Below are 23,891 nucleotides of genomic sequence, written 5' to 3' on the forward strand. Positions count from 1 at the left end.
CAGTATCTCAGCAAGATTATTTTGTAAGAATTGAAAACTTAATTTAAAATTTATTTAGAAAAGTAAAGGAGCTAGAGTAGTCAAGGCAATCTTGAAAAAGAACAACAAACCTGAGGGACTTAGTCTTCTTGACTTTGAGACTTATTATTTGTTATATTTGGGTAGTGAAAAAGATCAGTAAAGCAATAAGAGAGAAGAGAAGGTCCAAACATTACAGTTAACTGATTTCTGATAAGGGCATTCAAGCAATCTACTTGTGCTAGAAAAAGCTGATAACACACGAAAAAAAATAAACCTCTCTCACAAAATACACACAAATTAGTTCAAGACTGGCAACTGACCTAATTTAAAGCTTAAATTTCTAGAACTTCCAGAAGGAAGCAGTAGAATATCTTTAGGCCCGTCGGGTAGGCCATGATTTCTTAAAAAGGATATAGCGTGTCCTTCATACAAAAGAATACAATCTTCAATCACACTTCATCAAAATTTAAAACTTCTGTTCACACACAGTCAAGAAAATAAAGAAACGAGGCCCTGAATGAGTGAAAACATTTGCAAGCTATTAACTCCCAGATGACAGGTATCCAGATGTAAAGAAATCCTACAGTTTATGGATACAAAGAAAAAGAAACTCATTAAAAATGGGAAGAAGACCTAAGTGGTCAATATGGTCTAAAAACGCTAAGCAAATATTCCCTAAGCACGCGAAAAAGGTTCAACATTATCAGTTACCATGGAAATGCAAATCAGAACCACAAGTGAGAAAACATCCCACAACCACTAGACTAGCTAAAAGGAAAAGGTTGAGGATACTAAGTGTTGGGGAAGGTGTGGAACGTCCGAAGACTAAGCTGCTGGCAAGAATGGAAATGAGTACATCCCATTCGGAAAACTATCTGACATTGTCTTGAAAAGTTGCATAGAACTGACCCGGCAAATCTACTCTTAGGTATGGTAATACAAGAGAAATGATGCCCACGAAGATTCTACAAGAACGTTCACAGCATGTTTAGTCATAGTAGCCCAAATCTGGAAGCAGTCTAGGTGTTCATCAACAGGGAATGAACACACAGACTCTCCTACAACAAGAGTATTTAGCAAAAAGGGGGAACAAATTAGCATCACGTAATAACATGGTTGGATAGCAAAAATATTATGTTGAAGGAGAAGAAGATACAAAAAAGCATAGATTGTATAATTCCATTTATATGAAGTTCAAGACCTTATAGATTAGGTAAATTAATCTTCGAGATAGAAATCAGATCTGACCGGTAGTTGTTTCTGGGTGTTTGTCAGGGGCAGGGGATTGCCAGAGAAGAGGCATACTGGAACTCTCTGGAGTGAAACATCCTGTCTTGACAGAGTGTGGTATTTGTCAAAATTGACTGAAATATACACTTAAGACTTGTGCATTTCAGTGCATATAAATTATGCCTCAATAAAAATAAATGTTAAAAAGTGGAACAGTCGGGCAAAGAAGAAGAAGTTATCTATTCTGAGCAGATGGAATGGCTTCAGAATTAACCAGAAGCAAGAAATCAGATTTTCCAAAAGATGCTTGTTATTATTGTTATTATTATTGTAACAGCTTTATCGTGATATAATTTACTCATCCCAAGTATACATTTCAGTGATGTTTAGTATATTGCCATTGTTGTACGACCACCGACATCATTAATTTTAAAACATTTTCTTTATTCCTCAAGAAACTTTGAACCCATTAGCAATTCCCCATTTCTTCCCAACACCCCCAGGTCCAGACAACCACTAATGAACTTTTTATCTCTGTAGATTTGCCTAATCTAGACATCCCACATAAATGGAATTATACAATATGTGCTCTTTTGTAACTGTTTTTTTTTAACTTAGCATAATTATTTCAATATATCCATCTACCAGTACTTTACTTTTTATTGCTTAAGAATATTTAAGTGAATGGACACATCACACTTTATCCGCCCATTCATGATTTGATGAGTACTTGGGTTGTTTCCACTTTTTGGCTATTATAAATAATGTTACTATGAGTATTTATGTACAAATTTCTGTGTGGATACATTTCTCTTGGGTATATACCTAGGAGTGGAATCATTGGGTGACAGGGTAACTTCATGTTTAGTGTTTGAGGAAATGCTAAACTGTTTTCCAAGCCATCTGTACCATTTTCCATTCACACCAGCAGTGTATGAGGGTTCCAATTTTTCCACAGCCTCACCAACGCTTTTATTTATTTTGAGAGAGACAGAGAGAGTGCAAGTGGGGAAGGTGCAGAGAGAGAGGGAGAATCTCAAACAAACTTCACAGCCCAATGCTGGGCTCTAATTCATGAAATTGTGAAATCGTGACCTGAGCTGAAATCTAGAGTCAGAAGCTCACCCAACTGAGCCACCCAGGCGCCCCACTCATCAACACTTTCTACTCTCTCTCTGGTGAAGTGCTATCTCGTGGTTTTGATTTGCGTTTCCCTCTTGGCTAGTGAATGTTTTTTTTTTTTTTCCTGTGCTTATTTGTCATTTGTTTATCTTTGGAGAAACATCGACTCAATCCCCATGGAATATTTTGATAGATCAAGTTGTTTACTGAAACAGAGTGTCTTTGAAGCAAGGTGACCTTGCATAGATTTCAGTCTACTTGAACTTTGACCTGTCTTAGAGACCTTCCACTCCAAGGCAGATACTGTATGAAGGACTGAAGAAGTGTGTCATTCTAGAGTCATAGGTGTGATTAACGGCTAACTCTCTACTGCCTATTGGCAAGGGAAAAACAGGGCAACGAGAACTAAAAGGAGTTTTCTGTGACCAGTTCTGGAGACCTCAGCTCTGGATCTTGGAAAGGTTGCTTGGTTACATCCTCTGTCCCAAACCCTAGGGTGAGTTAATGCCTCATTTGGATACATTAGTTAAATGTGGTTCCCAAACTGGTTAATCATCAGAACCACCTGGGAGATGTGGGCAAAAGCAGATCCCTGGAACTAGGCCACTGAATCAGAATTTTGGGAGACTTTCAGACAACTATGTAAAAACCGTATCTACCAGATGTTTCTAATGATCATTTCAGTCCGGGAATCACTGGAACGATTTCACTGAAAGGCTAATGTCTGCTGCCCGCTTTGGGTGCCATTAACGAGTGGATTCAATTGAACAATCATCAACAGACCTTCAGGCATACATCTTCTGTACAGTGTCTCCCAAACCATCACTCATGCAAGATTAGGTTGCATTTTACTCCCCCTCTGTCTCCCAGTCTTCAAAGAAGAAATGGAAATATGACAGTAGAGACGGAAAAGGGAAAAAAAAAAGTAGTGGGTTGAAAAATAAAACAATAAAAAAGATGTTAAGTGATTGTGTAGAAATGTGAGCAAAGGGTATAGAACTCACTGCAAAGGTCAGACAAGAATTTAAATTAAATCTACACAACTAGAAAACCTTGGGACAGATGTGTCTAATTTTGTATTATATTTTGACCCAGCTTAATTATATCTATTTGACCCAGTTCAATTATATTCCATCACTGACTTCAAAAAGAATATTCAACACTCAAAGTAGAGGTGCCAAATTCATTTAAGCTGTTGCTACATGCTGTTTGGCCTTCCTTCCTCCCTCCCCTTCTTTCTCCTTAACTCTTTGCAATCCAGCCTCTATACTCAAAGGAGTAACTCTTGAATCTGTTTTTCCTGTGGCCACTAGTAGTGGGGTAGTCACTGCCCAACTTGCCATTCCCTTTCCAAGCCTTATCCATCCTGACTACTCTGCAACATGTGAATCCACTCACGTTCCCTCCTTCTTTACTGTCTGTGATCTCCTGACTGCCTCAATCTAACGTGTTCTATTCCTTTCCTTCACAGGGCCAGCATCTGTTACTGAGGCTTTGTTTGGCGATCAGTGTTCCATGGGGCTAAGTGCTGGGTTGCAAACCTGAGCGGTAGGGTCCAGGCCTAGTTTAGTCTCGGCTTAGTGAGATGTTCTCCTACCTTAATAGTGTAATCTCTTTTTCCTCTTTTCCAGGGAAAGTCCTCCAACTTAAACAACCTCCCTTGAAGCATGAGCACACCTAACATTCCTGCCTGCCGTGCTCTTGTCTGCTTTCTAGTTTTCCCTCAGGGAGTTCAGCTATTCTTTTTTGGTTTTGTTTTTTAATCTTATTTCAGTGTTTATTTATTTTGAAGGAGAGAGACGGTGTATGAGCAGGGGAGGGGCAGAGATAGAGGGAGACACAGAATCTAAAGTGGGCTCCAGGCTCCAAGCCATCAGCACAGAGCCCGATGCAGGGCTCGAAATCAGGAGCTGTGAGATCATGACCTGAGATGAAGTCAGACGCTCAGCCGACTGAGCAACCCAGCTCCCCTCAGCTATGCGTTTTGAGGACAAATCCAATTACAGACCCGATTACGGACTGTTAGCCCTGAGCTTCTGCAACCGCTGTGGTCTAGCCCAAGCCAGCCTTCCCTTTCTGCCCGCATTTCCTTTCAGCAAGCACGTGCTATTCTCTCTAAATTGGGCTTCTTGTTCTTCAAACATGCCCTTTCCATTCCTATCCCTATTTCCACTGTTGGAAAACTCTTCTCCCTGTATGCCTATAGAAAAATCACTCATTCTTTAAAACCCATTCCAAAGGCCACCTTTTGCTGGAAGACTTCTCCAGTTCCTTCCGTTTCCTGAAACCAGATGCATTCTTTTTTCTCCTTCTTTACTCCCAGGGTGTGGTGCGCCCTTAAGCCCCTTAGTTTACCTTGTCTTGAACTATGGGCTGATATTATCTGCAAAGTAGCCTCAGACTCCATTAGGCAATGACTGTCCTTGTTTAGCTCTATCTCTCTGACATTGCCTGCCTTACATGGATACTTGTACCCATATTCCACATACCACTACTGAGTTGAGCTGAAATCTACAGACTTAAAGAAAAATCATGACCACAGCTGACCTTTCCTACCCTTCTGGTCCATCATCATTCTGTTTTGAAAATCACCGTTAGGAAATAGGGTTTTCAGGATTAAGAAAAAAGTATTTTTTCCATGAGATGTCTTGGTTCGCAGAGAAATAAGATGTCCCTCCCTAGTCAGAAATGGAGGTTGCTTGTGATAAGCACTTAAGGAGGATAAAAGCCAGAAACCTGTGTTCACGTTCCCATCTTCATAGTGAAGTCATCTTCACTATTGACTTCTGTCCAGTTATTTATCTTTTTAGAGTCTCAGTGAAATAATGTTAACCTTCTCCTTGGGATTGATGAGGAAATAAATAGTTTATATATTTTCTATAAATTGATAGTTTTATATTTTCCTTAAATACTATTGCTCTAGTCCTAATGAGCCACAAGGCATGAGAACCTATTCTACATGTTCCTTGTTGAAGAAATTGTTAACATATCTACAAATTGAGTTTCAGTACCATAAGCCACTATCAAAATTCAGGATGTTTAAATGTTTTTGTTTTTGTTTTTGTTTTAGCCACCATGACCTTTTTAAAAATAAGAAAAAGTTAAGGAACTATTCAAACTACAAGACTGAGCAGACCAGAGTACTGGGTCATAAGAAAGAAAGAGAGCAGTCCCTCTGCTATAGCCAGGGGCTGGGGATCCCCTGAGGAATAACCTCCGAACTCTGGTACTCCAGAGAACACCCTTTGAAAACCAATGCTTTAAATCCCTGAAGATTTTTATTTTATCACTTGGAAGGCTTTTAAAATTAGACTTGACAAGGAACTCAATACTACTCTTTATAAAAGCACAGAAAGCCAAGAATCCCAAAACAGGTAAATAGACAAATGGGGGGCACTGAACCTGGTAGGCAATTATAAGCAGCATGTGCAGATGTGTGTAGAATTTAGAGCTTCAAAAAAAAGTGCAGACATTTGACTACCTTAGGTGTTCATATGCCCCCCAAGTTTTGAGTGAATGGGGTATTTTACCTTCACGTCTGTTTTGGACTTCGTACATGCTAGTTGCAACAGTGTAAAACGCGTGCGACAAGAAGTGGAAGGAATCAACTAAACATGCAAGTAGTAATATGAGGGGGTAGGATAAGAGGTGATTTATCTTGTAAAATTCTTTAAAGTGACTAACAAATTTTCATTTTAACAACAATAGTAACAACAACAAAGATATGTATGCGGGAGTTGCGAAAGTTACACCAGTAAAAAAGCCCATTCCTTTCAATGTGTCAAATCACTCTATTGTTGAGTTCCCACCTACACCCCTGGCCACCTATGCCACCTCACCAAACCTAGCCAAGCACAAACCAACCCAACTCAACCCAACTCAACCAGTCCAACCGAACCCAGCCCAACCCAATCAAAACCAACCAAACCGTCCAAGCAACGATACCAGCAAAATGAGTTAAATCAGAAGTGAGATATCCTCATGGAATATAATCTAGATTCAACACTTTTTTTAGGACCCATGAGTTTTGGGAGTACTTTTCCTTTCCAAGTAGCTATTTTAGACTCACGAAAGATTCGGAAAAGGCATATCTAGGGAGCAGTCATCTTTTGCTTTACTGTATCTTGAAAGGGTCTCCTAACATTTACTTAGAAAATCTCTGTTAGCAAGTTTAAAATATATGCCATGAAATTCTGACTTATTTTTTGATCTAAGTAGATACTTGAAAACTTAAAGTTTAAAGCAGATTAAAGTTTGCAACAGTGAACACTGGGAATAGGAACATTTAATGTTCTTGCTATTGTAGAATTGTAATTTAGAAAAGGGGGAATACAGGAGTGAAGGTGGAACCATAAGCTTAGTTGATAAAACATGAATGTGTCACTCATTTGAAAATATATTCAACCAAGAAAATAAACAAGATAAGAATAATAGCCTCCATGTTTATTCAGTCATAATGCACAAGCCACTTTACTTTAGAAAAAAAATAAATTTTTCATAAGAGAAACATAACCTCCAAATTAAAGGGGGGTATCTCAAAATTTTGAAATAGTTTTGTGCAATCAAATAACATAAAAAACAGAGATGACTCAAAAATAATCTGTAAGCCTATTTTCTAGTTTTATAAATTTTTTTGTGTCTAGTGATATTTGTTATATTAATCTATATAAATTAGTATACATACTATTTTTCTTTAGAATATGACATAGCATTTCATAAAAATTATTAAGAAAAATACATGATGATGACTGATGCTAGCTGATGAAAGCTGACTGGTTGTAAAATCCAAGAAAACCCTACATACATTAAAAATTTTTCCTATTAGGTTTCTTAAAAAAATAACAGGAAAAGAAAGAAATAAAATGATCTTTGAAGACTCAGAACGAACGGTAACATTTGGATTTAAGTATCATATAAAATCTTTATGTTATAACTTCTCTATCAACAAGCTATTAAGAAAGTAAAAGGTTCCCATCATTATCATTTGATTTTTGGAACTTACTTTCAAAATCCAGGAAAAAATGTGGATAGTTTTCAATTTCTCTGGTAAGGACTTTGAGCAGGTTTCCCATCCCAGCAAACCTAGGAGAGGCAATACAAAACCAAATACCATTAAAAGGATGAAAAATAGACTTTTTTTTTTAAGAAAAAAAATAGACTTTTTAAAGGGTTGGACATATTTTACTAATTTGTGTACATCACTCTGGACTTCCAATAGCTGCATCTGATATAAAATATCTCCACACCAGATGACTAGTAACTTAGCAACTCCTTCCTGAATCAGGGTAGGATAAACATCTGTGAGGTCCTGGCTTTCCAGAAGTTAGGGATATCCAGTGTAAAACATATAAAGTATGACAGTGAGAAGAACGTCACAAGCTGTCTCTGAAGAATACACTTGTATCTTGGGTCTCATTCATAATAATGACAATTAACCAAAGAACACTCTATTCTAAGAATCAGGTACTTTAGTTATAGGAGGGAGGGCTTAGGTGTATTTATGGGTTTCCCTTTGCCCTTCACCAAGTCCTTGAATCTTTACAGTTAATACTTCAGCATTGCTTTGTTTCCTTTCCACTGATGTGAGAATATACCATGTTAATGGACAAGCACAACAAGAGCATTATTAAAATGTCTTTCCAGAAAGGTCAGTTTCTTAAAATTTCTGGAGAAAGGAGTTTAGAAAACACAGATTTACAGCTCCGGAGACCCCTCATGGCCTGTGGAGGAGGCCAGATTTCCCAGAGGTGCAACTAGCTGGAAAGTCAGAAGCTCTCATAATTTGACATTTCAGTGGTAACAAGATTGGGTACTTCATGAAGTGTAAACATGAAAAGGTATTCATATTAATCCAAAAAGTTATTTTCAATGAAATTATAGCATAATTGCATGGGTGAATCAAACCAGCAGAGAAATACAAATTTGATACATATTTGCAATCCCAACTTAAAAAAAGAAAGAATAGGGAAATAGTTATTATTGAGGTAGAACACAAAATTTCTACTTCTCTCAGCTCTAGACATTAAACTATTTTCTTCAGGAGGCCACTGGTCCATTCAATCATTCGGCACCTACTCATGGAGCCACAGTTTGATGCTGGATGCTGTGCTCTTTGGAAGGCATTTCTCTAACTCACGACTCAGACACCTCAGTTTGTAAAGGATCAACTTGAAAAATCATTGGACCAGTAAAAGAAAACCGCAAGGCTGCAGTTTTCTCTGCACAGGGCTTCCAACAGTGTTTATGCTGACACAGGAATTCCTAAAAATACACCACTGTAAGAAAGATGTGATGAGAGGAGAATGCTTTGTGTGAGACAGTATGCAGCCAGAAGTTCCCTTGGATGCAGAAGGTGGTAGTCTAGTCCCCATAATCCTCCCATGAGAAAACACCTGCACACATCATCCACAGTATAGGTCACTAATGTGGAGCCAGAAAAGAGACTGGGGAAGCCTGATTTCCATCCTAGTTCTGTTACCCAGGGCGAGCTGCCTTACTTCTCCAAACCTCGGTTTTCTCATCCGTAAAATGAGTTTTTGAAATTTATCGATTTCAGGGCACTTAGGTGGCTCAGTTGGTTAAGCCTCCAACTCTTGATCTCGACTCAGGTCATGATCTCAGAGTCATGAGACCCCACATAGGGCTTACCATTGAGTATGGAGCCTGCTTGGGATTCTCTCTCTCCCTCTCTCTCTGTCCCTCCCCCACTCATTCTCTCTCTCTCTCTCTCTCTCTCTGTCTGTCTCTCTCTCAAAATAAAATAAAATAAGTGAAATGTTATCTATTTCATTGAGTCTTGAGGATTAATGAGATAGAAATATAAAATGCTTAGCACATCATGTACAGGAAGTGCTCAAGAAACGTTATGTACTACCAGTGTTAATAATGATGATGATGATACCACCATAATCATTATGATGATTATAACAGCCTTCAAATACTTATTTAGGATTATCCTATGGAAGGTGGATTAATAGGTTGCATGCAGCTCTAGGGAAGAGAGCTGGGTCACTGAAGAAATAATTGAAGAAGATCTTCATTCAGAGTCATGAAAAACAAAACATTAGAGTTGTCTGAGTATTGAGGGCTGTGCCTTGTGAAATAGTGAAGTTCCTGTAACTGGTGGTGTTTAAGTAGAAATGTGTTCTACCAGCCTGCAAAAATATTGCAAAAATGAATTATGTGTTGGGCAGAAGGTTGGACAAGATACTTCTTAGACTTTTCCCATCTCGTGGTATCTGAATATCTGGGCATGCACATACACGTGGGTGCACACACATACATACACGTGTATGCACACACTGGGAAGCAAACACCATGCTTTGCTCTTCCAAAAAGAATCTTCCTTATTCTTCCTGTCATTTTTCTCTTCCTCCCATGCACATTTCTTTTTAAGATACCTTTGAGCAAAAGCCCTGTATGAGGTAGATCCTGCCAAATTCAGAAGCTCAGAACTGGTATGGTCCATCCCTACTGCTGAGCAACATTCACAAACCCTCCTGGGGTCTCTTGGAAAGAATCTGTTTCCAGCTTAATGAACAGTTCCACTTCAGACCTGGAGACACTTCTGGTAGTAAGATGATTCTACAGTTTAATAGCAATCCCAGCTTCCACATAAAATGCCCTAATGGAAGTTAAATATTCTTGATTTTCCTGGTTTTGTGCTATTAATGTGTCGCAAGAGACCTGAATGGATTTAGCTGCCTCCTAAAACTCTGTCTTGTGTATGATTCTACTGTCAGACTACCTGGGTGGGAAATATGTCAATCCTTGGAAATTAGCAACAGCCTGAAAGGAATACACGTGGAGATACAATCAAATATCACTTGGCTACAGAATTCTAGATGTTCAAAAGAATAAAAGATGTTATTTAAGCTGGTTGGCTCATATAGTCAAACATTTTGGAACATGATTCTAACATCAACTGGGGTCAATTAAGGAACTCCCAATATGCTAGATGTTTCATACCCCAAACAGGAAATGTCTACAACAATGACTGTGGAACATTATGTAGTATTAGGGGTCAAGCGCAGTCTTATGAAAGCTGCATTTCAATACACACTCTTTGAATAAGTACAGAACGATTTGAGGATTTCTATTCCTCTTCAAGGTCAACAAGAACCCACAGAAGTGTATGCTGGCTTAAGGTCTACAAAGTGAGTTAACATCACACAGACAGTCACTGAGAAGAGACCCCAGGTTCCACTTGGAAGGGATCCTCACCCATGGGGCTTGCACCACAGCCCCAGTCATGACCTTCATGGCAGTGACTGCTCTTTGCAAAGAGCTCCTCCATGCACACAAAATCCATTGCTATGCAGCGCGTTACTAATGAGATGGTTTAATTCATTAATACGATGATTATTTTTAATATTTCATCTTGCTCCATAAAAGAACATAAGATAAGTTATTACACACTATTAGAAACTGCAAATACTTACATAGCACAAGTGGGGAGAAGAAAGAAAGAAAAGTGGAACAGGAAGATAAAGAGAAAGTAGTATGTGAATTATAGTTCATCTGGGCCATAAAATCTTCATGTTTACCGGAGACAAGTGTTCAATTTGGACCTGAGCTTCTGCGGGCCGGCCAAAGCAAAGGAGAAAAATGTTCTCTTTCAAGATTTGGTGTCCGGAAAATAAAAACAAATGGGTTAGGCTAAAGAAGTAGAGCTTCTTGTTCTACTGTTTTTTTTTTTTTTTTATTATTAAAAAGAAAAAAGGAAAACTTGATCATAGCTAAGAGACAGTTGAGACAAAGAGAAGTTTCCTATGGCTAAGAGTAGACAGAGGAAGTCATGTCTGGGGAGAAGCCAAGTCTCAGGGCTCCCGTGGGTACAGAAGAGGTTTTGCGGCCAAATGGGTGGCAGGCAGGGAAGCTTGGTGGGCAGTACGGGGCTGATGAGAAAGCGCGAACTCTGGTTTCCACGTTGTATTTGGTTAACTCCATGGCTACAGTTCTAATGTGTCCTGCTGCTGGGTCTGTCCAAGGGATGCCAGCTACTTGTCATTCTCCCCTACAGCGTGGGGACATATGCCAGAGAGAAGAGAGAAACCCAGCAGGTGCTCTGAGTCTTGTAGGAGAGCCATAACCCGAGTCCCTTAAAACAAGGATGATGATTCTGATGATGATTCTTGGTGGTTTCTATGCTGTTTATGTAAGTTCAAGGGATAGGAAAGGTCTCCCCAGTAATATAAGAGGGGGAGGAGAACCTAGTTTGAAGGAGAGAAGTATATCAAAAAACACAGATGCTAAAGTACTAAAATAATAGAAACTGAAGTCACAAAGGAGGATGGTACGAGGGATTCCAGGCATAAAAGAGATGAAGCAACAAGGTCTAGAGCGTTTTTATTACTGAAAATAGAATGTGTCTGTATTGTGAGGTTTAGACTTACTTTAAACACACACACACACACACACACACACACACACACACACACACACAATTCCTTTAACATCTTCAAAGATCATCTTAAAGTAAAGTCCTCCTGGGACTTGCTATAGCCACAGTGTGCACCTGAGTGTTGTGAGATCTGAATTCATTTCTGCAAGGAGAGTCTGGCAGGGGGGCAGCAAGGGAAGAGTCCAAGGTCTTGGCTATCAGATGAAGAGAAAGGAAAAGGACATACCAGTTGGATAAGTACTTATGAAGGGGTGGGTCCTGCAAATACGTTCTCTGACTCTTTTACTTGGGATGTCTCCTGCTTTTGGAGAATACCATCGGAAGGTGGTTCTCTTTCCATCAGTTTCCACTCTGGATGGCCTTTTGCTCTTAGAGACATGAGTCTTCTTCCACGGCTGGATTTTCTAGGACTGTCCCTTCCCTACCAAAGCAAAGATGTGTGGGTATCTGCTTCACTGGGTCCTTGGCATGTTGGCCTTAGCTATTGGCTGGACCTATTTTCCCATGGCATTGCAAGCTGAGATTTACTGACAAAGAGTAAGACATAGTATTGAGAATCTGAAGCAGAGTAAGTCAAAAGAACAACATGGCCAACGGATGCTCTCAAAAGATATATAGTGTAAGGAGTAGATGAAGGAGATGACACAGAAAAAGTTGAAAAAGCTGCACAAACATAAATAACCATCCAATTCTCCCATTTTTCCGGAGCAAGTCATTTTGGCTGTGAGACCTGGGGTCCTCATCTGCACGACAGTCCTATAATAATATCTTCTGTGCAACGTTCTTGCAAGGACTAAATAAAATGGGTGTGAAAACATTGCATATAACTGTAAAATGCCATGCAAATATTAGTTACCATTATTCAGCATTACAACTCATGTTATGGCTTAAGATATGCAGAGAATCAAAGAAATGCAATGTCCTCTGACTCAAATAAGGTGCATTTTTCTTCATCCTTCATGTTTGGTCTTGGAAGATTAATTGTTTCTTTCTTTCTTTCTTAAGTTTATTTATTTCTTTTGAGAGAGAAAGAGAGCCTGAGTGAGAGAGGGACAGAGAGACAGGGAGAGAGAGAATCCCAAGCAGGCTCCAGGCTGCTGTCTCTGTGAGGCTCAAACTCACAAACTGTGAGATCATGACCTGAGCTGAAATCCAGAGTCAGAGACTTAACCGACTGAGCCACCCAGGTGCCCCAATCCATGTTTCTTCATGCAAAAAGCTTTCACTATCACCAGACCGAGATGGAAAGGCATTAAAAGCTAGCACTTTAAGATACCTTTCTACATGCCGAACTTTGTATTTTAGATAGATTCTTCTTATTTCATCTTCAAAATATACATAGGAGGAAGATATATTTTCTAGAAGTAGAAAATTTAGGAGTATTCAGATTAAATATAGAAACTGATTAAAAAATATATAAATACTTATTAAAAACCCCAAAATTCTCAGAAAACCAATATTTATGTAAGTCTGTAATAATTTGAGGCTGGAGTCTTCCGATAACTCTATAGATCATTACCTATTTCCATCACAAGAATTCCAAGCATACATAAATGCTTTTGAAAATAGGAATAAGTAGGACACTCTTTTAGTAAATGCTAGAAAAATCCTTGAAAATTGCAAATGTTAGCCAAATGGTTATGTCTATGACTGTGTCCCATTTCATAAATATAGCAGGAAGTTTAAGGAAAACATGAACATCTAACGACACACCAAAGTGGCTTACGAAACACCTCCACGGACAAGAAATGGAATGCCAAAGGACAAAGGGGTGACACGCAGATTTGCCAGCAATTTAAAGGAGAGGACGTTAGGATTACTGCCCACTCAGTCCCAGGAGGCTTGGTTCCCTCCAGTGTTAGCCTTCCTCAACACTGATTCTATGATAGTGACCTATCGAAAAAGAAGGAAAAGGCGAACTCCTATTCCAAGACAAGGGACTCTGACAGCAGTTCCGGGGGAAGTTTCTTTTTCCCCCTTTGTTTTTTAAAATAAAAAAAGCCACCTTTAATAATGACCTGAGGGAAACGGTCAATGACTTGTTAAACGCCCTCAATACACAGGACACATGGGGGTGAGGTATGCAATAATGGAAGGCATGGCCTCAGTACTCAGGGGATGCCCATTCTATTGGGCAGGGAGACCGTAACCGACTTAAGAATGTGATCTACCCAGGAAGGGGCGCCTGGGTGGCTCAGTCGGTTGAGCGGCCGACTTCGGCTCAGGTCATGATCTCATGGTCAGTGGGTTCAAGCCCCGCGTCGGGCTCTGTGCTGACAGCTCAGAGCCTGGAGCCTGTTTCAGATTCTGTGTCTCCCTCTCTCTGACCCTCCCCCATTCATGCTCTGTCTCTGTCTCAAAAAATAAAAAAAAAAAAAAAAAAAACGTTAAAAAAAAAAAAAAATTTTTAAAAAAAGAATGTGATCTACCCAGGAAGCATATAACAAATTTCTGATAAGTGGTAGGTGCTCAGAAATGTTAACTGAATGTGAAAGTCACAGTATGTACTTGGTACATCTTAAGAACCAATCAGAGACACTATAGCTTTTTATTACATTATTATACCTAAGAGGGACAAGAGCATCCACAGTTTAAAAACAATTTTTTTTAATATTTATTTTTGAAAGAGAGAGAGAGACAGCACGCGTGACAGACTGCGAGGAAGGGAGGGAGCAGAGGAAGAGGAAGTCACAGAATCTGAAGAGGCTCCAGGCTCTGAGCTGTCAGCACAGAGCCTGACTTGGGGCTCCAACTCACAAACCGCAAGATCATGACCGGCCGGAGCTGAAGTCGGACGCTTAACGGACTGAGCCACCTAGACACCCCAAGAAATCCACGTTTCGTTGAGTGCCCACTGTGTGCCTGGCACTATGTTTGAGCTTTCGCACACTTTAGTTCACTCAAACCTCCCAGCAACCCTTCGGCTGGCTGTCATTATCTGTACGTTTATTGGAAGAAAAAGAGGCTCGGGCGGTTAAAGCATCTTCCTGAGGACTACAGGAGAATCAGAGAGAGAGTCTGGGACCCTGAAGTCTATGCTCTTTTCCCCATAGCAGAAGACCTGGAACTTCAGACCCCCAGGAGGTCTCCGTCTGGGGACCCTGGGAGGCCACGATCTGTGGAAAGTGCACGCAGGATGGGCTGTTATTGTACACATGCACTTTCTTTTTTTGGAAGAGGGTCTACTGCTCCTGTTCCCTTCCATTCCAAAGTGGCCTGTTCCACACTAGCACCACTCACTGGTGTAGACAGGGAGGGAACTGAACACCTCAGGGGGTGGAGTCTCCCTGAGAAGCTGGCACAAAAGAAGTGAGCTGCCCCAAGGGCAATCCTTCGGATCTGGACTGGCCCAGAGAAGCTCTCCAGCTGGGGGTGTGTGGGGCAGGGTGAGGGGAAGGGGGTTTAGAGAGGAGAGGAGAACAAAAGTCACAAGCTGGATGGTGACTCAGCAAGTCTTCCCAGTACCGAAGTCTGATTCCTCAAGGTTCTGTTACTGGTGTATAATTTTGAAGTGGGTGCTTTCATACTTTTTCCCCAAATAGTCTCGAAGGAGGAGGGTGTTTCTCCAGTCACTCTAGGTGTGTTAACAGTGCCTGTAGAGACGGCCCTCACGTTCCTGCCAAGGGAGGCTCTCATCTCCCAAGGGTGACAATTTGGGATGTGCACATGGTGTTTTCTACGACTACTTTCTTGGCTCTGAGCACAAAACCACTTCCACGGGACTTAGCTCTAAGCCTGCTCAGTGGAAAACAATGACCGTCTGGAAAAACAGTTCTCTGCTAACACACACACACACACACACACACACACACACACACACACGTGTATTTTTTTTTTTTTTTAATTTGGAACTCTGTTTTCATTTGGAAGAAAAAATATTGAATAATAGTATTAGCTGTATTCCCGGAGTGTAAAACCAAATAAAACCAATCTGAGCTTGCTTTTAAAAAACGTGGTCGTAGTTTGTGAGGAAATTAATTTGTTTATTATAAGACATAACAAAGGACTCGAGCACAGGGTGCAAGCATTAGTGTGAATGCTGACTGTTCCCTGCATACAGCAGAACTTCAATACCAATCTTCATGAATAGGCACTTGGAAGATTTCTTGAGTAGCTAGGACTATCTGAAAAGAGAATTCCTAAGCCAAGACCACCTTGATCAATAAAGAATAGAAGATGAGAAAAAAAAAAATAGATCAAACAGTAGTCCTACAGAGTTTTATTTTCTAACGTTTTTCCTTAGGGTCTAAGATGATAAATACCCAATACCTCTATCAGAAGGGACAGGTTCTGTTAGCATTTTAAGTGAGCCAATACCTTCAAGAATCTACAATACTTAGCATCCCTGGTAAGACAGGGATATTAATAAATCAAAGATATTACAAAGATATTAATAAATCAAAGACTTTGATTCTTTATAAATCAGTATTTGGGGGAATAAGAAGTTCTAGTCATCTTAATATTTTTCTGCAACATAGCATGTAATCCACAGACCAGTCATGAACACAACAGTGACATATTTATATAACATCACATCTTTGTCAAAGATGCGTCTGGCCACATTCTTCCTCACCATGAGCATGTGTTAAATGTAGAAAAGGTATTATTGGACCCGTTTTACAGATCAGAACTCACGGGTCAGGTATAGAAAGTATCTTTCCCAATGTCTTCCAGTTGGATTCTGGGCTTCCTGATCCATAATCCCAAATGTCTTCACAATACATTCTACATTAGAACCGGGATCATCTTTTTAAAGCTCTTATTTAACAAAAAAGCACTTGCTCAAGGACACACAATACATTTGGGCCAAAGAAGGGTCCAGAATGGAGATGTCCTGCCTCTCAGTCTCACGCTCTGTCTACCCAAACGAAGAGTAAATGGGACATCAAATCCATTCTTCTTCTTTTTTTTTTTTTTAATTTTTTTAATGTTTGTTTTTGAGAGAGAGAGAGAGAGAGATGGAGACAGAGAGCGTGAGCCACTGAGGGGCAGAGAGAGAGAGAGAGAGAGAGGGAGACACAGAATCCGAAGCAGGCTCCAGGATCCAAGCTGTCAGCACAGAGCCTGATTCGGGGCTCGAACTCACAAACTGCAGGATCATGACCTGAGCTGAAGTCGGAAGCCTAACTGACTGAGTCATCCAGTCACCCCTAAATCCATTCTTTAAGACATAAAAAGTACAGCTCAGTGTATTGTTGCCACTGGAGGGTTTCTGTTCCAGGCTGACCAGGTCTCACCAGAACATGCTAATCAGCTACCTAACAAAGACACCACCAGATGCTTCATAAAACTGTGCACTTCTTTCTGTCTCTACCTTGGTCATCTTACTTCAGACCCTCAGCAGAGCCTACCTGCATCCAGAAACAGCTCCCAAACCGATCTTCCTGACGCCAGTCTCGTTACCCTTCCATTCATCTCCATACGACTGGCAGAGCCCTCTTCCTAAACACAAATCTGATTATGTTACTTCCTTGCTTAATATGCTTCCACTGCCCCGCAGTGCCTACAGGGAATAGCGCACCCAGATAACATGCCCCGGGCACAGAGACACCTGGCCCCTGGCCCCTATCTTCCTCCCCATCCCGGGACCCTTGACTCCACTCACACCCTGCCCTTCTCTAAAGGAGCCCCGCTCTTTAGTGCCTCAGGGCCCTTGCACATGTTCCTCCTTCTGTTTACAATTACAATGGCAACCAGCATTTCTTAATGCTTTGCAGGCCATAGTGATGACAGCTTCTCATGTATCACCATATCTTAAATTTTACAGCCACACATGAGGGAGGAATTGTTATTGTCTCAATTTTTAGAGATAAAGGAAGAATCTTAAAGACTTAGAGACTTGCTCAAGACCACAAGGAGCAGAGCGGGGTCTGGCATCCAATTCCGTCTGCTAAGCACCGGTCCTCGGCAAGGGCCTCCCTGGAATTCCCTTTCAAGTACGAGTTTGGAAACCAGAGCCTTCAGGAGTCCCCTGACTTCTCCCTACCCTTTGGCCTGACCTCAGGGAAAGGAAAACCCACCTACTTGAGTGAGCTCTGCCTCTCTCTGCTCACCTAACATGCTGTGATGACCATATCACTGTGTCTTCCAGCCTGGACTGTGACTCGCGCCCGTTCCCTTATCTCTCTTGATGCAAGGTCTTCTGGGGCAGGGCCGTGTTTACACCTTACTGTGTCCCCAGCACTTAGCACAGGGCCTGGCCCGCGGGTGGCCCTGAAAACATAAGAAATCCTTAAAACTGCTCTGCCCAGTGGTTCCAAGGCATCGACGAGCCAAGGGCAAAATAAGAAAAACTAAAGTCTACGTCTTGGGCCACGCAGAAAGCTAAAGCTATTCAAACATTATCACGCAGCAGCGTTTTCATTCATTTTACAAAAGCAAGGTGATCGCCGCACCCTAAGTCCCCAAGGTTTATTTCGAAATTTTACTGGTTGACGAAATTCAAAAATCTAGGAGCTGCTAACCTGATCAGTTATTTGCTCAGGCGAGGAAGCAGAGCTCCAAGGGGAACCTGCTCTCTGGCCTCAGGCCAGTGCCTCCGGCTGGATCCTGCTACCAGCCTTACCATAAGTCTTCCCAGTTTTCCCAGAAGTCTAACTTCCTAACTGCAGTAGTGCCCTGAGATTTCTCTAAGCAGAACTGCGAAAAGCAGGCCAGTTCTGGCTTTGGGAATGTTTCCGGGGACTGTCCGTCTTTAGGAGGGCTATTAAGACGATGTAACTTCCAGCCTGATCGACAAGGTTCAGAGCTGCAGAAATCATGACAACAATCAGGAAGGCAGCCGCTGCCAGTGACACCAGAGGCCTGCGGACTCCCCACACCGCCCTGCAAAACAAACAACCCCTTTGGCTTGCCTTCCGCGAACCACCAGCGGCATCCAGGGAGATGTCCCAGGAGGAGAGTGCAGCTCTGAGAGTCTGCTATTCATACAGCTCACACACCCTTTCTCTGGTAGCCACAGAGCCCTCTCCCACACGTACTGCTTTTCCACAACTTGACGGCTTTGAATTATAAGCAAAACCGGTTAACCATCAGCCTGTAATGTATCAGATACAAAAGAGGGGGCTTAAAAAAATAACTTCTCAACTAAAATCAAGGTACGCTGCCTAAACGAAATAAGCACCTGTTTTGCTGGAGGGAAAAATGCCCCGATGGAATGATGTTGGCTCAGCTTATAAATTCCGGGAGCTGAAATGTGCTAAGCCAGGTTAGCGATTTTAGATCGCTGGGCTGGGCTGCAAGGCGCTCCCCCATCTGCCGCTTCTGTAATGAAGTCATAAGGTTCTCTGTTGTGTTGCCGAATGGGTTGCCAAGAATCCAACAGATGATTTCATTCCGAGCCGAAGGAGGAAAACTGAAGTAGAGTGAGTCTATTAAAGCACTTTCATCTGACAATAAAAATGAGTTAATGGCTAAAATGTGTTTTCAAAACGTTTTAACACTACAAGTAATGGCACTCAAATGGGAAAATGCCTTGAATATTCTCATCGATCATTAATACCATGGTGTCCCTCAAAAGGGCTTGGCGTTCCCCAGGGAATTCAAACTACTAGAGTCCAGTTGTAAGGCAATCCGTGGGAATTCTCAAAAAAAAAAAAAAAAAAAAAAAAAGCCAAGAGACCATTATGGAACCAAACGATTAAGTGCAGGTTTAAAATAGCCCTTTCGATATCTGAGTTCAGTTTTCTAAAATAGACTATTACCTCATCATAGCTAATTTCCCCGTAAACATCAATATTATAGCAGCAAAAAGCCTCCAAGAAATGAGGGCAAAATCCAATTCTTTTTTAGGGATGCCAGTCAGCATGCCCCCCAGTTTCAAATGGTAGCGAATATGGAAACAATCAAACTGGGGTTTTGCGCTGGACCGGCCCACCACTGGGAAATCATTAGTGAATTTGTTCCCTTTCACTTGTGAAATCAAGAACACGGTTATGAGCAAACTGGTTGGTCAGCCTGTCCCTTAGCTCCAAGGAGGGCTGACAGTCTCACCCAGGCCAGTTCTGCCTAATTTCAAAGGGAAAGTGACTCCCTGCAGAGCCAGCAGCTTAGGGACTGAGCTCTAGTCTTGGAAATGCCTTTCCCTGGGCAAGTTATTTATTCCCCTTCTCTGGATTGGCCTCAGTTCAGCCTAGAAACCAAAAGGAAACACCAAAACACCAAGAAGTTACCCCAAATCTGGGCTGTTCTGACCACCAGTGTTTTAGATTAAACACTGGCAGTTCTCTTGGATTACAAATCTCCATTTTCCCAGAATTCCTTCTTAAGTAAGTGGGTCAACAGGCGCCCGGCAGCCCCTTCGTCAGAGGGAGGAGCTGCAGAGATGATCCTGGAAGATCTCTGTTCCTCTCTCTTCTCCCTGAATATTCCTTCTCAAGTTTCCAGTTCCTCCATGTAACCTTTAAGTGTTGGCCTCCAGTTGTCTTTCTTCATACCTTTCTCCCTCCTCTCAGGTGGGACCCTCCCGACTCCCAACTTTTGCCCATATGCTGAAGACTTCTCAACCTCCGGCCCCCAACTGGACCTCCCTCCTCAACTCCACGCCCGTAAATCTAAATGGATTTCCTGAAAGCATAGCGATTTGGAGGGAGGGGTTAATATCTTTCCCAAATATCCTCCCCCTTCCTTTGTTCAATAAAAGGCATCATCATTCAACTAATTACATGAGCCAGAAACCTGAGTGTCATCTGAGACATCCCCATCTACTATACTCCACAGATCCATTCTGTCACCAAACTCTATCCACTTAACTCTCCCATCTCCCCAAGATCCACCCCTCTCCATGCCTTCTCTTGGCTTCGGTATGGCCGATAGTCACTATCTCCACCTCTCTCACCCCCTCGAATGCAACCCCCAGATACTCCAAGCACCTGAGATCATGTACCAGTCTCTCAGCATGTTATAGGAAATGCCACGTGCAGAATCAATGCTGCTGAATTAAATCTCTTCCATTTCTGTTATCTTACAATATAACACTAAAAAAAAAAAAAAAAAAAGCTTTTCCTTGTCTCTGCCTGGTTTTCATTCCATGGGCAGCTGTATCCCACATTTGTGCTTGAAGTTTCTTTGCCTCCATAGTTCACTGTCGCGTGGTAGGTGAAATATGACCTAGTGTGTTGAGGCACAGGGAGGTGTTATTGAAAGGAATTCTTCTGGGAAGTGAAGGCCCCTGAAGAATCCCACCCACCCCAGGGCCGTGGGTTGACTTGATTCGTAGGTCTAGATTTTCAGATGCTGAGTTTTCCTAAACTGGGGTCCACCTGTGTACCAAAGGTGACGTTTGGAATTGACAGGTCAAAACATTAGGGGTTTTACGTCCCAGGTCAAATTTATCTGTGGGGGGGGGGAATGTGGGATGTCAAAAATTATGTAAGTACCAAAAAGACCAACAAAAAACATTTCACATACTAAAAACCTGAAGAATTTGAAGCCCAGGGAGGTTGGCACGCTCCATTTCATCTCAAGCATTGAGGACATCGCAGGGGCTGCAAAGCTCCCTTGAAATGTCGGAGGCGGGAGTGGTTCTGCTTTTGTTTCCAGTTTCTGAAGTGAGCAACCGGCTGGCTTTCAACGTATTCTTCATGGCAGATCAAACTAACGTTCTCAAATAAAATCCCTGGCTTGAACCCCAAGCACGTGATGAGGACCATCAACACAGGCTGGACAGGGAAGGGGCGGTGGGGTGGGTTTGCTGAGCACTTGGAGACCTGGCTCTTCCCAGGGGTTAGCTGGGTAGAAGGAAGGCACGGTTTAGCATAAACGTTTCCAAGCTGGCTGTCAAATTAAGAGGAGGACAATTTTTTTACATGGTATTCAGGGCCATAAAATCTGACCCAAAGCTTTCAAGTTTCAGCAACTTTGAACACTCTGTACTTTGGTCACACCAGAATCTGGACAGTACCAACAGCTCTGGCCTCCTTCTTCCTTCTGGGTTGTTGTTGTGGTTGTTGTTTTGCTTATGTTATTCCCTTTGCCTGGAATGCCCTTCCCCTCTCCTCTGCCTCCAGATGTTCTGTCTGTCTTTCAGTACCCAAATCAAATAGCATTTTCTCCCAGAAACCTCCTATCTGGATTTCCAAGCTGAATGAACCACCTTTGCTGTGAATTCTTTTCAAGGGCTGTCTTCTTCGTTTTCAGAATGTCACCCATTTCACTTTATCCCCCCCGACTCCTCCCCACTGAGCACCAAACATGGGTCCAGCACACTTCATCTATGTCTCTTCATCTATGTCTGCCAAAATGGATCGGAAGCGTTAGATGAGTAGTCACCGCATAGCAACAGTAAGATATCAGTTGTGAATAAACTGAACAGAGAAAATAGTCATTGGTAACAGGAAGAGGTCAGAGAAAATAAGCATTTCCCAAAATAGAAGTATTTTGGGGTGCTTGACTCTGTTGTTTTATGGTCACAGATGACTTTGAGAATCTGATGAAAATCAGCCTTTTCAGAAAAATGCACACATCCACAGACTCACATTTTTTTTTTTTTTTTGCATATAATTCCAGGAGGTACTAGAAACACACCAAAGCCCAGGAATGGCAACTCCTCATCTGTTTTAAAATCACCAATTCCAGTGTATGAGCAGCCCAACGGGATGAGGAAAGGCATCTTCAAGTGTGTGGACCAACAGACCACACTGAAGAAGAAAGGGAGTCAATTAATGGGAATAGCATGAGCTCTGGACACCTTGGGCAAGTCGTTCTACTCTTCTGAATCTGAGTTTTCCTCATCTGTAAAATGCAAATCATAATACTTCTTTACAATGTTGCTATTGAGTAAATAAGATATGCAGATTACGTAGCTAGTGTAGTATCTGGCATGCAATCAGCCCCTGACAACAAATACTAGCTTCTGCACCTCCTGTCACGCGTGGCAAAAACTGCAGCCACAGTGCAAACAAGTCATTTCCCTTTCAGCAATAAATACTGCACTGCTGCTTTGGGGCAAGGGAAGAAAGCCTACTCAGACCACCGTCTCCGTGAAGAGGTGAAGCCGGGTGCTGAACGGCTGCTGCAAGCTCATTCTCATGGCTATTAATCATACAAGAGCCCATTTATGACAAACACAGGTCCCTCCCTTTGCATGACAAGGCGTATGGGTCCACAGAGCCCCATTATCCAAAAAAAACAGAGCATTGTGGGCGACACAGGCGAAGCCGAGCGCACACACACAAGCGGACATTGTAAGGCTGTTTGCACAACCCCGCAGTGCTCCTCGAGGATTTCCTGCCAAGGAGACATTTAGATCTCATAGTCTGCTGCAGACATTTGCTCATTCAACATGGCTTCAGGCAGCCGGCTGCAGAAACCCGGGTGCGTGGTCCCCTCTGCTGGCCATCCCCAGGACTGCATGCCGGGGATCCTGGGATGATCCGGCACCCGAGGTGCTGTCAGGATCCCAGCCTCTTCTCTGCTGTCCTTTCTGGAGCAGTGCGGTGCAACAGGCATGAGCTTGGGGATCTGGAGAGCCTAGTTCACATCTCAACAGTATCCCGTACTAGCCGCAGACCTTGGACAAGTCACGTCACCCCTCAGACCTTACTCTCCCAGATGGGGTCCACAGCGCTCATTTGCCTGTGACGAGACCTAATGGAGATGACAGCAGGGCAGAGTGCCTGTGGACGGCCAGTGTGGCACGAACACCTGCCTCCAGGAGGATGGGCGCTGTCTTCTGACAGCGAAACCAGGAAAGGAAATCAACAAGCACCTGCTGGTAATGTCTTTGCTTAAACTGTAGCCGGCGTTTAGAGGGGAAGTGTGACCCTGTCTTCTCATGTCTCATCTCTAACGCTTTTTCAAATTGTCCCCCCTTACTTTACATTGTGTGTCGTGTTGGTGTGGGTGGCACCGTGTGTCCCCTCAGGCTTTATTTCATCCGGCACCTGAAGTGCCCCATCTTCAGGACACACGTAACTTGAAGGCGGGGGGCGAACTGGCAGAAATTCTCGGCCGAAATGCGTTCTTCAAAGACGACAGAAGGACCACGCCCTTGAACTTCTTAAACTGAGCCGTGATCTGCTTCCTGATGTCCAGCATAGCAACAGCCACACGGACTTAATCAATGTATTTAACAACATTTACTTAACCTCCCCGAGTCTGACTTTCAATACGAGTA

The 23,891-nt window shown here is 42.2% G+C and overlaps 1 protein-coding gene across 6 annotated transcripts in view; it reads right to left on the reverse strand.

The window, feature by feature from the left end:
• Positions 1-23,891, reverse strand: part of CYRIA (CYFIP related Rac1 interactor A) — a 104,967-nt gene that overhangs the window by 22,373 nt on the left and 58,703 nt on the right. For all 6 annotated transcript variants that reach the window (XM_060648975.3, XM_060648999.3, XM_060648966.3 and 3 more), the window contains one exon: positions 7,376-7,455. In XM_060648975.3, the coding sequence (XP_060504958.1) occupies positions 7,376-7,445 (70 nt within the window). In that variant the 5' untranslated portion in view covers positions 7,446-7,455. The remainder of the gene's footprint in view (positions 1-7,375; positions 7,456-23,891) is intronic.

The sequence above is a fragment of the Panthera onca genome, chromosome A3 (assembly GCF_046562875.1).
Source record: "Panthera onca isolate mPanOnc1 chromosome A3, mPanOnc1 haplotype 2, whole genome shotgun sequence".
In the NCBI taxonomy this organism is placed as follows: Eukaryota; Metazoa; Chordata; class Mammalia; order Carnivora; family Felidae; genus Panthera; species Panthera onca.